Source organism: Cryptosporidium ryanae (genome assembly GCF_009792415.1).
Source record: "Cryptosporidium ryanae isolate 45019 chromosome Unknown contig_57, whole genome shotgun sequence".
NCBI classification, from domain to species: Eukaryota; Apicomplexa; class Conoidasida; order Eucoccidiorida; family Cryptosporidiidae; genus Cryptosporidium; species Cryptosporidium ryanae.
This window is the reverse complement of record NW_027125527.1, coordinates 1-12820: the sequence shown is the minus strand read 5'-3', so window position 1 is coordinate 12820 and position 12820 is coordinate 1. Positions and strand designations below refer to the sequence as shown.

Genomic DNA, 12820 nt, shown 5'->3' with positions numbered 1-12820 from the left:
CTATACCCAAACCCTTTTCCAAATCTAATTCAGAACCAAAATCCAGATCAGGAAGTCCCAGTTTACTATTCAAGTTTGAGTTATTATCACCATCTATACCCAAATCCTTTTCCAAATCTAATTCAGGACCAAAATCCAGATCAGGAAGTTCCGGTTTACTATTCAAGTTTGAGTTATTATCACCATCTATACCCAAGCCCTTCTCCAAATCTAATTCAGAACCAAAATCCAGATCAGGTTGTTTCAATCTTTTTTCATATTCATCATCCGTATCTGAATTTTTTTCCAAATTTAAACTGGTTTTTAAAACATTTGTTGGCTTTAAGTCATCATCATCGTTATATTCATTCACACCCAAGTCCTTTTCTAAATTAGAGGTCGTTTTAGGGTTAAAATCAGCAGAGTTACCGTTTACATTCTTGAGTTTGTTAAATTCAAAATTATTCCCATATATATTTTTTTTAATTAAATCGAATTCTTTATCTGAGTCTCTTAAGTCCTCGGGTAAATTAGCTTCTTTTTCTCCAAATAAATTAAAATCATTTCCAGCTAACAATAATTCATCTTCTGAAGAGAATTCCTCTGAATCAACTGTGCTTTTAATATCTTGATCACTTTTAATTTTATAGACGTTGTTTTTGTTCATCATATCTTCCATGACTTTTATTTCATCTTCTTCACTAAGATCTGAATCAACATCATTATTGCTCGCAATTTTTTCTATATTATGCTCTTTTTCGTGTTTGTAGTTTATATCCGTCGATAAACTATATTGTTTCTCTTCATTCACCGGTTCTTTTGAAAACTCAAAAGGCTCTTCTTGGTTTTTTTCTTCCTTAAACCACGAATGTTTTAATTTAACTTCACTATTTTCATTGTTATCTGCACCAGGGATTAAACTGTCTTTGGCTTCCACAATGTCATCAACTTCCTCCTCATCGCTCTCTTCACCTTGAGACATTGGGTAAAAATCAATTTCTTTTGCTTCATTGTATGTACCATGAGAAATTTTATTATTTTCTCCCTGAAAAATTTGATCATCATCTTCCTCGTCACTCTCTTCTCCTTGAGACACCGGATAGAAGTCAATATTACTCTCATTATTTTGAGTAACTGAATTTTTGTATTCATCTATATTGTCATTCTCTTGATTTCCCGGTCCTTGAATCTCATTTTGTTCTTTCAGAAATTTTTTATATTTATCTTCATCATTTGTATCAACATTTTTCAATATTACTTTTCTTTCTTCCTCTGTATCATTTTCCCTCCAAATTGTATATTTTTCATCAACTTCAGATTGTTGTTTAATTCCAAGATCATTATTAAAATTATCATCGTTTTCTGAATTAAAATCTTTTTCGTAAGGTTCATCAGTATTAACCTCATTATTCTTTTCCAATTTCTCATTTTTTAAATTTTCCTTCTGTACAATAAATTCATTGTCATTAAAATTATTCTGTTTTGTTTCAGTATCACTGATATCATCATCATTATCTATTTTTTCCACCTCAAATTTATCATTTGTTTCATCCTCTTTCTCTTCTTCCTTTGAGGCGTCCTCTAATTTGTTTTTCTCACCAACTTTATCATTATCGTCATTTTCTGATTTTTCTCTAGTTTCTTTTTCCTCAAATTCACCCTCTTCATCCATAGTTTGATTATTCATTTCGCCACCTTTTATTGAGTTTTCCAATTCATCATTTTCATAAGGTTCATTATTAACATCTTGTTTCATAGTTTCGTTGTTGATATCATCATCACTCATCTTATTGATTTCTTGTTTATTTTCACCTTCCCCATTGTCTAAAGAGTCATCTACTGAATCAACATTAAAGTTATCATCCAAATATTTTTCACTGTTTAACTCTTTGATTTCGTTATTATTAATATTGTTATCAATGCTTTCCGGAACATCATCCATTTCATATAAGGGGTTTTTAACATTTTCTTGTTCGTTATCATTCTTAATATTGCCTTCAATAACCTTATTTACAGTCTCTATGTTTTCGTTTATATCATCTCCATTATTTTCATGTTCGTCTTCTTTTTCATTTTCATGTTCCTCTTCTTTCTCGTTTTCATGTTCCTCTTCTTTTTCATTTTCATTTTCATGTTCATCTTCTTTTTCATTTTCATGTTCATCTTCTTTTTCATTTTCATGTTCGTCTTCTTTCTCGTTTTCATGTTCCTCTTCTTTTTCATTTTCATGCTCCTCTTCTTTTTCATTTTCATGTTCCTCTTCTTTTTCATTTTCATGTTCATCTTCTTTTTCATTTTCATGTTCCTCTTCATTTTCATGTTCATCTTCTTTTTCATTTTCATGTTCCTCTTCTTTTTCATTTTCATGCTCCTCTTCTTTTTCATTTTCATGTTCCTCTTCTTTTTCATTTTCATGTTCGTCTTCTTTCTCACTTTCGTATTCATTATTCTCGTGTCGGTCTTCACTTTTTTCTTCTTTAATTTGATTATCAACTTCTTTAATACTAATATCTTCGTTATTCAATTCAGCATCATTTTCCACATCTTTTTCGTGCTCATCTTCCTCAAGTACTTGACTCTTTATTTCATTTTGCTCTTTATGAATTAATGCCTCATTATCCAGAAGACCATTATTATTGTAATTACTTTCATGCTCCAATTCCGTTTTTTGATTTACACCTGAATTCATATTCTTTTCTGAATCTTCCAATAATTCATCATTAACACCCTTGTTTTCTATATTTGAATTTTGTTCATTGTTATCGGGATTTTTATCACTGTTCTCTTTCCTAATTTCTTCAATGTCCATTTTTTTTTCTTCCATCTCTTTAATATTATCATTATTAACTTTATGTATTAAACTAATTATTTCGTTTTTAAGTTCCTCTTCCTCTTTTTCGGGGATCTCTTTTTCATCTTTTCTCTTTCCCATCTCTTTTTTTTCTTCAACTTCACTTTCGCCTTTCTTGCTTTCCTCCATATCTTTTTCGACCTCTTTCTTTTCCTCAACTTCATTTTCCTCTTTTTTACCTTCAAACTTTTTTTCATCCTTTTTTTTGGTTTCGCCTTTAACATCTTCATTTCCATAAAATATTTCAATTTGATCATCGCTTATTTCATTTTCTTTATTTTTGTTAATACCGTCTTTAGAATCACTTTTATTCTTCTCCGTTATCTTCCTGAGTTTTTTCATTTTTTTAATCAACTCTTCCTTATGATTATCTCTTTCTTTTTCCCTATTTTTTCTCTTAATAGTTAACTCATCCCTTTTATCCGGAAATCCAAAATCTGAATTTAGCAATGAGAAAGGATTGTCTTTATAACTGAAATAAACGCTCCTCTTTCCGAAGGATGACTTTAAAAGAATATTCATAACACTCCTAAAGTGTTTCGTGGGAATTGTCTCATCAATTGAAAGTGTGTTTAATAAATAATCTTGAATATTTTTTTCATCCTCTTTTTTTAATCTTTTTATTTTGGTTTCCTCAAATAAATTTAATTTATCGTTCATATCTATTTTTCCATCATATAATATACTTTTGCTTAGTGCTATTAATACTTCAAATTGCAAAATCAAACCAAATGATTTCCAAATATCATATGAATGCTTTGGAAGAGAAAGTATTATTGAAAAAGGCGATAAGCTTGTCCCAACCTTGTATAAATAACCTAATTTACATAAACTATATCTTATATCTTGTAATGTTTTATTTTTTGGAAAAACTAATTCCTTGTTATTTTTAACAATAGATATAATTGAATTAATAAAAAATTTGTGTCTATCACATTCTTCGTACTTATTACCTTTCTTTATTACATTAAATAAATAATAAATCAAAACACTTAACTCGAGCTTTGTAGGCAATTCAATCCAAATGTTTACATCTTCTATTCCCATAGTTGTCAATATTTCAACTGCTAGTGGATAATATGCTTCAGGATATACTTTCGAAACATCTTCTCCTTTTTCATTATTCTTTCTTTCTATTTCATCTTTTACACCAGATTCTATTTGTTTAGACTCGACATTTTCAAATTTATATTCACTAAAAAAATTCAATATTGAGTCAGAAAACAAACTATTGTCTAATTCTAGTATATCGTCAAAAAAAAAAATATCCGACGAAAATATATCTGTAACATCTTTTAATAATTTTTTAAATCCTCTTTTGTTGTCACCATATTCCTTCTTATCCTTTTTTGTAGTTGATGCTTCTTTCGGGATCTGATCTATACCTGCTATTCTATTCTCAGGATTTTTTTCCATTTCCTCCAAAGAAGAAATTAGTGCTTTGATACACAGAAAATAGACTTGAGTTTCCGACAGATTTGGTCTGTAAATTGATAGTTTTTGTCTACATTCTCTTATAAACTCCTCTTTTGTTATAAAATTAGTAATTAAATGTGATGTCAACGTCTGTATTTCATCATTGTTACCTCCGTTAACATAAAAAAGACTTAAATATATCTCAAATAATATAAACAATAAAATTTTTATATGGTACTTATCCATTTTCAACCACCATATTAATTTTATACATTTAGTATCTAATGGGTTTACCCTCTTGTTTATTTGCTTAGATAAGCAGTAATTTTTTCATGAAATATAATGTCATTTCTCTTTTATACTTTTGTTTATTAACAAAAACATTCACTAATATTTTTATTAACAAAGTAAAAAGTTGAATTTAACTAAAATGGATTCTAGTCACACATGCCGTCATACACACAAAAATGGGGTTAATAATAAAATACATAAATGTTATTTATTGCCACTTTTATCATTAACAAAAGAAAACTTATAAAAAAGGATTATTAGTGTTTAACTTGTTCCATTTAGTTATCAACAAATAATAAATCAAAATTTAACACCAAAAATACATTATTTATTGTTAGCTGTTATACATTCAAAAATTACTAAAACAAGTTTTGGAATTTTACACTAATTTAATACTGAAATACAAGGATCATAACTAGTAATAACAGCTACAATAATTAAATGTTACATGCTTTAATAATGGCGAATAAATTTTATAATTGTTAGGTATTGGAACTAATAAATCTATAGATACAAGTTTGAAATTCCAAATTATTAGATTCCTCTAAAAAAGTTGTTAGAGAGTTACAACTATTTTGAATTGAATATTCTTCAAAAACACAATCCCAAAGGATGAGTCCATTTTCGCTTGCCATGTGAAAGGAGTGCTTGCCAGTATTCTTATCTTGGTAGTTTTTAAGCATTTCTGATATGACCTCAGGTTTCATTTTAGACTGTCCAATCTCGAATAATATACCAATCATTAATCTGACCTGGTGCCACAAAAAGGCAGATCCCTTAATAGTAGCAATTGCGTATTTACTTTCCTCCAGATTTGATATTTGTATTTCAAATTCGTGAATAGTTCTAGTGTATGTCTGATGATCCCTGTTTTTTATATCTATCTTACAAAATCTTCTGTAGTCATGAGTACCTATGAATTGTTTGGCAGCTTTATTCATGATATCAACACCTTCTGGAGTTACAAAGGGGAATTTTGGATTTTTTTGTTTGTAATATGAAAGTGGAAAGAAATATTTATATATTCTATATGAACAGTCAAAACGGGCACTAAAGTTGTCTCTTACTTGGCAAAACCCCAAAATTCTAATGTCCCAAGGAAGTACTCCGTTTAGCATCTCCGTGTAATTATATGGCTTTAGGTCCTTGTTTCTAGTTCTTAAGTTTACAGAAATATAGTTTCCTGCTGAGTGAACACCTCTGTCAGTTCTTCCGCAACGAACTAAATCACAGGATTCAAAATCTCTTATGAGCCTGAGCTGTAGAAGTGATTTGTATATTTCACCTTCTACTGTAGGAAACTCGTTATTCCTTTGGTAAGCTATTCCCTTTTAAATGTAAAATGATCAACATAAAAGTAAAAATAAGGGAGTAAAAAAAATCAGAAATGAAAGTAAAAATTTTATTCAAGATTGATATTGGTATTTGGTAATTTAAAATATTTCTTAAACTTACAAAATAATTAGTTCCTATATAAGATACTTTGAGTAAAAAACGGGAAATACTAGCCTCAGACCAGTCCAGGTCTAGGTTGTCTCCTTTATTCCTCTTGTTAGCACTGATTCCCATTCTATCTAGATTTAATTAAATAATTTGAATTTTGTTATTCGTAGTCGGACATGACTAGTTTAAAACACTAAAGAAACAGTCAGGCGCCAACATGGTATGTAGTCGTTTACCAAAAAAAGAGTGGGTACCATTGGAAAAAAAGATCTTAAATTTTAAAACACAGGTCATAAAGGGGATAATGTGCGGATTTACTCTGCTTTTTACACGTATATATACAAATTTATAACTTAGGATTAATACCTAAAGGTACTTTACGCCTTCAAATATTGAGTTTTGTTATTTCATTACATTGATCTTGGTTTTGTCATAATTGTGAATGCTGCTTTCACCAAAATAAAAGGAAACATAACTAAATATAAACGTAAAAAAAATAACCAACATGTATGGGATTGATGATGATGTAAAGAAGACAACCAACACAAATAGAGTTATTGGAACTGCGAGAACAGAGTGAAGAATTTGTTTTGATTTAAGTGATACATTTCCAAAATAAAGCAAATCATTGTTTGTTTGAGTGTATGGTTTATGACAGACTGTTTGGTCAATTTTCCTAATTTCAGTTTGAGTGAGGGGGAGATATGATTCTGATTTTATATTCGAAAATTCGTCTTTAATATGTAAGGTCCAGATAAACTTTAGAAATGAAATAATAATTATGAGAGTAATAAATCCGTATAGAGTAGATGCACCTGCAGCAAAATGTTGTTGGTCCACAAACAAAGTAAGGATTGAGCAAAGAACAACCACTCCCAGAGAAACAGTAGTTTCTTGAGAAAAATAAGTATTTTGGTACTGTGAATTGTGTGTTTTTAGCCATTTACTAATTATATATTTAGAAACTGAATCAACATCAATGGTTATACAGCCGATGGAGGAAATGAAAGCGGATATTGTAATTAAACTAGAAAGCAAATTTCCACCAAGTAAAGATCCAGAAAGAGTGAAAAAATTTCCAAGTTCATAAGAACTGTGGTCTTTATTGAAATAATTCAATATACAACACCCACACCAAAGAGGTATAATGTAAGTGAAAGAAACAAGAACAACACTCAAAATGAGTGGCAATTTAAGTTTAGTGTTGTCATTTGTTGCTCCAATTCCTTTTTTAATAGAGCTTCTCGAAAAAAGATTCTCGTATCCACAATTAAGCCACATAACATACTGAAGTCCTACAATCCAATCAACTTTTTCAGGCTCTAATTTATTTAAAGAGAACCAAGAACTCATGGGTATTTTAGTGAATGTAAAAGTAACCAAAACCAACAAAGGGAAAATAACAATAATAAACATGAATTTTGTATAGTCTTCAAACTGTGAAAGAGAAATTGAGATAGCTATTATAAAGGCAAAAATAGATAGTGAAATTATTATCTGCGATTCCTGAGAAAACAATTCATTTTTCATTGACCCAAGGAATGAATTAACGTAAGCTGATGAAATTCCAACAAAAGATGAAAGCATCCCTAATTCCATAAATATGTAAAGTATATCAACAAAATGACCTGAAAATGGTCCCAGCATCTCTCTGCACCAAGATTTGGGTCCAGAATTCCCTGGAAAAGACCTGTACATCAGATCATATATTAATATCAGAGGTACTGCATAAAAAACACAAACAGCTATTTGCAAATACGTAAAATTTTTAACCCCTATTACTGGAATTACAACCTCTGACCCATATGAACCCCCACTGACTGAAAAAAAAGAGACAAATATTAATGAAATAAGTGGGCGTTTAGTTTTATCATTCTGGCTAGTCATATTTGATTTAAACCATGTGAAAGAACGTAATGGTTTTAAGAAACAGTTTAATTTTTAGTCCCTTGATTTAATTTATTCACTTAATCTATTTATTTTAAGCTCGAAAATATATACAAGAAGCGTTCAATGAATAAATTAGAACATATTTTATGTTTAATATAAGAGATATAATTATCCAATTAGCATAATTCCATCTAATATGTACATTTGAATATTGAATTGGTGCGGATTTTTTAAAATTGATTCTGCATTTATTTTTCCTGTTAACACACATCTTTTATACATGTGTATTGGCGGTCCAGAGATAGCGCCACTTACCAACATAAGTTAGGTTATTCTGACTTGAACACATAAAGTACTGAATTTTGTTCAGTACCTACATGTAGTGAAAAGATAACATAATGGGGAAGATATGGCGAGGGAAAAGACTTCAAACTAAGCTAGGAAATCAAGGTGATAGGTTGGTTGAAGACGAGAAAAGGTTTAATAACTATTACCTAAGGCTTATATAATCTTCTTTTGCAAGTTATACAACTGAAATTGTAATTTCGTCTATTGTAAGTAATACTAAAGTTGTAAATGAAACAATATTGATCACTTTAAAAGAGCATTTACAACAGAAGGAACAGAAAGGGTTTTTAGATTAAAATATTTTTGTCCAGTACCCACAAAAATAACTGGTTGTCCGGTTGTGTAAATCATCGAAAGGGCAGCTCCAACCTTTTCGTCAACTGTATCAAATTTAGTAAGTAAAATTCCATCTACAGGTCTTTCTGCAAATTCAATGAGGAATTTATTAAAAACATTTAACTGGTGAACAGCATCATTTCCAACAAGAGCCTCTCCCACAAAAAGCACGAGATTAGGATTATTAATTTGAACAAGTTTAGCGAGAGACTTCATCAGGGGGGTGTTATCTTGCATTCTACCAGCAGTATCAATAAGTACAACATCATAATTATTTTCTCTAGCATACGAAATTGCGTCTTTAGCAACAAATGCCGCATCTTTTCCATACCCCTTCTCGTAAAGATGTACTCCAAGACAATTTGCATGTGTTTTAAGTTGTTCAATTGCACCCGCCCTAAATGTATCACATGCAACAATCATAACATTTAAATTTTTTTTATTCTTTAGGTAATAACAAACTTTAGCTAAATTGGTGGACTTTCCAACACCATTGACTCCAAGGAATACAATTGAATATATTTGTCCGTGTTTTTTCGCATTTTGGACTTCAGAAAAAATATCAATAGATTTTTTTGGAGAAAGTATTCTAGTAATAGCGTCCCTTAAATTATTATGAAGAATAGTGTCCAATCTGGAATAGTTATCCTTAGGTTTCGTTCCAACAGTTGCTTTTGAAATGGAATCAATAATATCATGAGCAATTTCAGAAGCAACATTTTTCTCAATGAGCTTTGATTTTAATTTTTGTAATGGTTCTTGAATAATTTCCTCTGTTATCACACAATTGCTATCTAATATGCCGAAGTGTTTACTCAGCAATCCACTCCAATAAGAGGAAATCTTGCTGTTATTCTCGCAACCATTGTCGTCAGTTTCCGAAATTTCGTCTTCAAGCTCCTTATCTTCTTGTTCATAAGTATAAAGATTCCTTTCGATGTTATTTGCGTCGGAATCACAATACTTTTTAGAGAAATCAAGTTCTTCCATCGCCTTTTTAGTTACTTTCTGGCTGTTCCAACGTCTTGCTCCTTTTTTCAGCTTGCCGTTAGAAAAGGTAGAAGAGTCACCTCCACTAGTATTTGGTTCTTCAAACGAGTCTCGACTCTTGTGATTCTCGTTGCCTGTATTTGAAGATCCGCGTGTCATATACTTTTCATCACAAAAACTTATGATTTCTAGGAACTGATCGTCAAAATCCTTGAAAAATTTGGGGTCATCTATAGCCTCAGGAAAGCTGGAAATAAGCAATACAATCTTTTTTTTCGTCAGTAATAGTAGGGAATTCGAGTAATGACCTGAGGAAAGCAACCCAAATGCCTGTTGATATACAGCTGCCACGACTATTTCATGTTCGTTTATCGTTACCCATTCAACCCTGTAAATATCGTGATCATAGTGCTTTTTTGAGAGTCTTTCTTCCAAAAAAATGTTCTCTACAAAACCATTAATTACATCTTTCAGAGAATAGTCTTTAGGTTGAGGCGCTTCAGTACTGTAATATGACCAAAGAATAAGTCCATATTTGTTAAAAATGAAGAGCCCGTCTATCATTACTGAACAACTCTTCCTTATAAAAATTCGAGGCGCGGACGCTCTTATTTCTCTTGATATTATTATTTTAAATATCAAACTTCAATTTTCGATACTGGCATACTTCTAATCTGTATGTTTTCCTTATTACAAGGATCAAACTCTCGTGGAGTTTTTTTGGCGCCAAGTAGCCCCACTATACTAATATGGAAATATTCATGTTTGAATAACTAAACCACCTGCTTGTTATATACTAATAGAAAAGAAGAGGAAATAGAGGTGTAGTGTTTTTAGTAAAAAAAAGCCTAAAAGAGCGATCAAGGTTTGGTATACCATTTAATTGGATAACTTTGTCTTATTTTGATACTGAATATATTTTAATATTAAGCCAAAACTTGAGCATTGTCTTTTTTGATAAGGCTATATTTCGACCTTAATATGTCAGGAAATAGTGAAGTTGATAGTATTTTTGAGAGGCCAGAAATACTCAGAAATAGATACCACTTTAAATGTCAAAGAACAAAACTCACGTATTGCACTTGCTTAGAAGGAGAAAGAATTTTTTACTTCTATGGTGACAAACAACTAAAGTCGATGTATAAGGATGTATTGCAAGGACAATCCACCGATATTCCTGCGTTGTTGAAGTTACTTTCTGAAGGACCTGTGATGAAAGACGAATTGAGAACTAGGATGTTAAAGTCGATAGAAGAGACGGTATTTCGCGAAAGGGAGGATTTCAACAATTATTTTGAGAAGGTACAGGAAGAGAGAAGAAGGATAAAGATGAGATTGGAGGAACTTAGGAAAGAAAGAGTTTTGAATAGATACAAGTTAGTTTCTCTTGTACATCAGAGTTGTACTAGTGGTAGCAATAGCAGCGGAAATGGTTCGGTAAGGGAAATAGATGAAGATAAATTGAAATGTGGAGCTTTAGAATGTTTATACAAAAAAGGAAAAAGGAGCAGATCAAGAGAGGCAGACTTGAATTCTGGAGGAACAAGTATAAATACAAGAACAAGGGGAAGGGCGAGAATATCAGAACATTTGGAAGAAAGAATTGATGTGGAAAGTGAAGAAGAAAATATTGAAAGTGATGAAGAAGGGAACCGGGTCAAAGAATTTTTTGAGTGTAATAATTGCAAAAAAACCTATCATCCAGCTTGTTGTCATTCAGAAGCGTCTTTGAAAGTGAAACACAGTTTTCCATGGAGATGTCCAGACTGCAGCAATTGTGTAGTTTGTGGCGAAAATAATAAAAAAACTCTTCAAGTTACATGTAATATATGTGGTAGATCTTTTCACATTGCATGTTTAAATCCAAAGCTTTCAAAGGTCCCAAAGGGACTCTGGATTTGTAATGATTGCAATGTATGTTCAAGATGTCACAACACTATTGATTTTGATATTTCAAATGGAAAAATATGTTTAGATGGGATTCCCGAAGGTTTTGAGTTTATTGACACCAAATTTGGTACTAGAATATGTCTAAATTGCGACAATGTTATGAATACCAATTGTGACTATGAAACTATAGAGGATATAGATAAAGACAATGACCTTATTTGTAACGTGTGCAATGAAGTTCTAAGCGATAAGGGAAACAGAATATGTTCACTTTGCAGATTCGCTGTTCATTGTGATTGCTTACATAAACAAATTTGCAAATTGTGTCTGGAACAAAAGTCTTAAGAAGATTGGGCTCTAAGTTCTTAGTTATCACTAATTTTTTTTAAAACCTCCAATTTAAATGTTTACAGTTAGTGAATAATTCAAATTATCAAGTGAATCGTCTTTTGCTCAGCAAACACCATTTATTATATACACATTCATCCATTAAATTGTCAAAAATGATAAACAACCCTTTATTTATTTCTAATTCAAGTTATTTAATTTCAAATTCAACATTTACAAATTAAAGGTTTTATCAGAAACACTACTAGGTATAAAAGTGAAGGAAGATTGACCTTATTCTAACACTAAGTCTCCTAATTACAATACCTGAATTAATTACTCACTCTAGGGCGCAAATGCAAAATAACACATGTATAGTTGCACTCATGCACATTTAAGTAGCCTTATTTTTGGGTTTATTTGTATCTAAATACAACTATATGCTCGCTTTCGCATAAAAAATATGAGCCAACGGGGTGTAAAAGGATAGTTTTTCTATCTTTCCCTCTGTTTGTTCCAAGAATCAATCATCATCCTTCTTTCCTCTGAAGATTGTCTTTGTGTTTTTCTAGGCCTAGTATAGGCTTCATCCCTGCCTCTATCTCTATAATAACGACTGTTTCTATCGTAACTGTACCTTTTATGGTCCGCATTTTCGATACCATGCTCAAAGTCATCCGCGTCCCTATGTCCCTCTCTTCTTGGAAGATACTCAGGATATTTCAAGTACATTTCACTGAATAATTTGTCCTTAACACATCTTGGAATGTGTTTAATATGCATAAAATTGCAATAACCTCCCCTATTGCAACATCCATCAATATACTGTCTGCATTTTGCTTCCTTAAAATCACTTACTGGCGAGAGTTCAACTCTTACCTGCTTCCCCATATAGCCTTTGCTTCTTAAATTAATTAATGCAGACCTTGCATACTCTTCACTTGAATATCTAATGTAAACATTCCCTATCATATGATCACCTATATTGTCACATATCAGCAACTCACAAATTTCTCCGTATTTAGACAATTCGCCAAACATTTCCTCATAAAACACTTC

The 12820-nt window shown here is 31.2% G+C and overlaps 6 protein-coding genes across 6 annotated transcripts; 1 reads left to right on the top strand and 5 right to left on the bottom strand.

The window, feature by feature from the left end:
- Window positions 1-12: 12 nt before the first annotated feature.
- FG386_002820 (uncharacterized protein) lies at window positions 13-4492 on the bottom strand (the record flags this gene model as incomplete). The annotated part of the gene is made up of 1 exon (XM_067342035.1): window positions 13-4492. A coding segment is annotated over one exon (4480 nt), but the record flags the coding sequence as incomplete, so codon positions are not given.
- Window positions 4493-5019: 527 nt separating this feature from the next.
- On the bottom strand, window positions 5020-6106 carry FG386_002819 (uncharacterized protein; the record flags this gene model as incomplete). The annotated part of the gene is made up of 2 exons (XM_067342034.1): window positions 5020-5865; window positions 5993-6106. 2 exons carry the CDS (start codon window positions 6104-6106, stop codon window positions 5020-5022), a joined length of 960 nt encoding a protein of 319 aa, XP_067197900.1.
- A 276-nt stretch (window positions 6107-6382) lies between these two features.
- Window positions 6383-7867, bottom strand: FG386_002818 (integral membrane protein predicted amino acid permease; the record flags this gene model as incomplete). Its single annotated transcript, XM_067342033.1, has 1 exon — window positions 6383-7867. The coding sequence occupies one exon, from the start codon at window positions 7865-7867 to the stop codon at window positions 6383-6385; it is 1485 nt and encodes a 494-aa protein (XP_067197899.1).
- A 594-nt stretch (window positions 7868-8461) lies between these two features.
- On the bottom strand, window positions 8462-10108 carry FG386_002817 (GTpase signal recognition particle receptor alpha subunit; the record flags this gene model as incomplete). Its single annotated transcript, XM_067342032.1, has 1 exon — window positions 8462-10108. The coding sequence occupies one exon, from the start codon at window positions 10106-10108 to the stop codon at window positions 8462-8464; it is 1647 nt and encodes a 548-aa protein (XP_067197898.1).
- A 417-nt stretch (window positions 10109-10525) lies between these two features.
- On the top strand, window positions 10526-11779 carry FG386_002816 (protein with 2x PHD domains; the record flags this gene model as incomplete). Its single annotated transcript, XM_067342031.1, has 1 exon — window positions 10526-11779. The coding sequence occupies one exon, from the start codon at window positions 10526-10528 to the stop codon at window positions 11777-11779; it is 1254 nt and encodes a 417-aa protein (XP_067197897.1).
- A 477-nt stretch (window positions 11780-12256) lies between these two features.
- FG386_002815 (U2AG splicing factor U2AF U2snRNP auxilliary factor) lies at window positions 12257-12805 on the bottom strand (the record flags this gene model as incomplete). The annotated part of the gene is made up of 1 exon (XM_067342030.1): window positions 12257-12805. A coding segment is annotated over one exon (549 nt), but the record flags the coding sequence as incomplete, so codon positions are not given.
- Window positions 12806-12820: the final 15 nt, after the last annotated feature.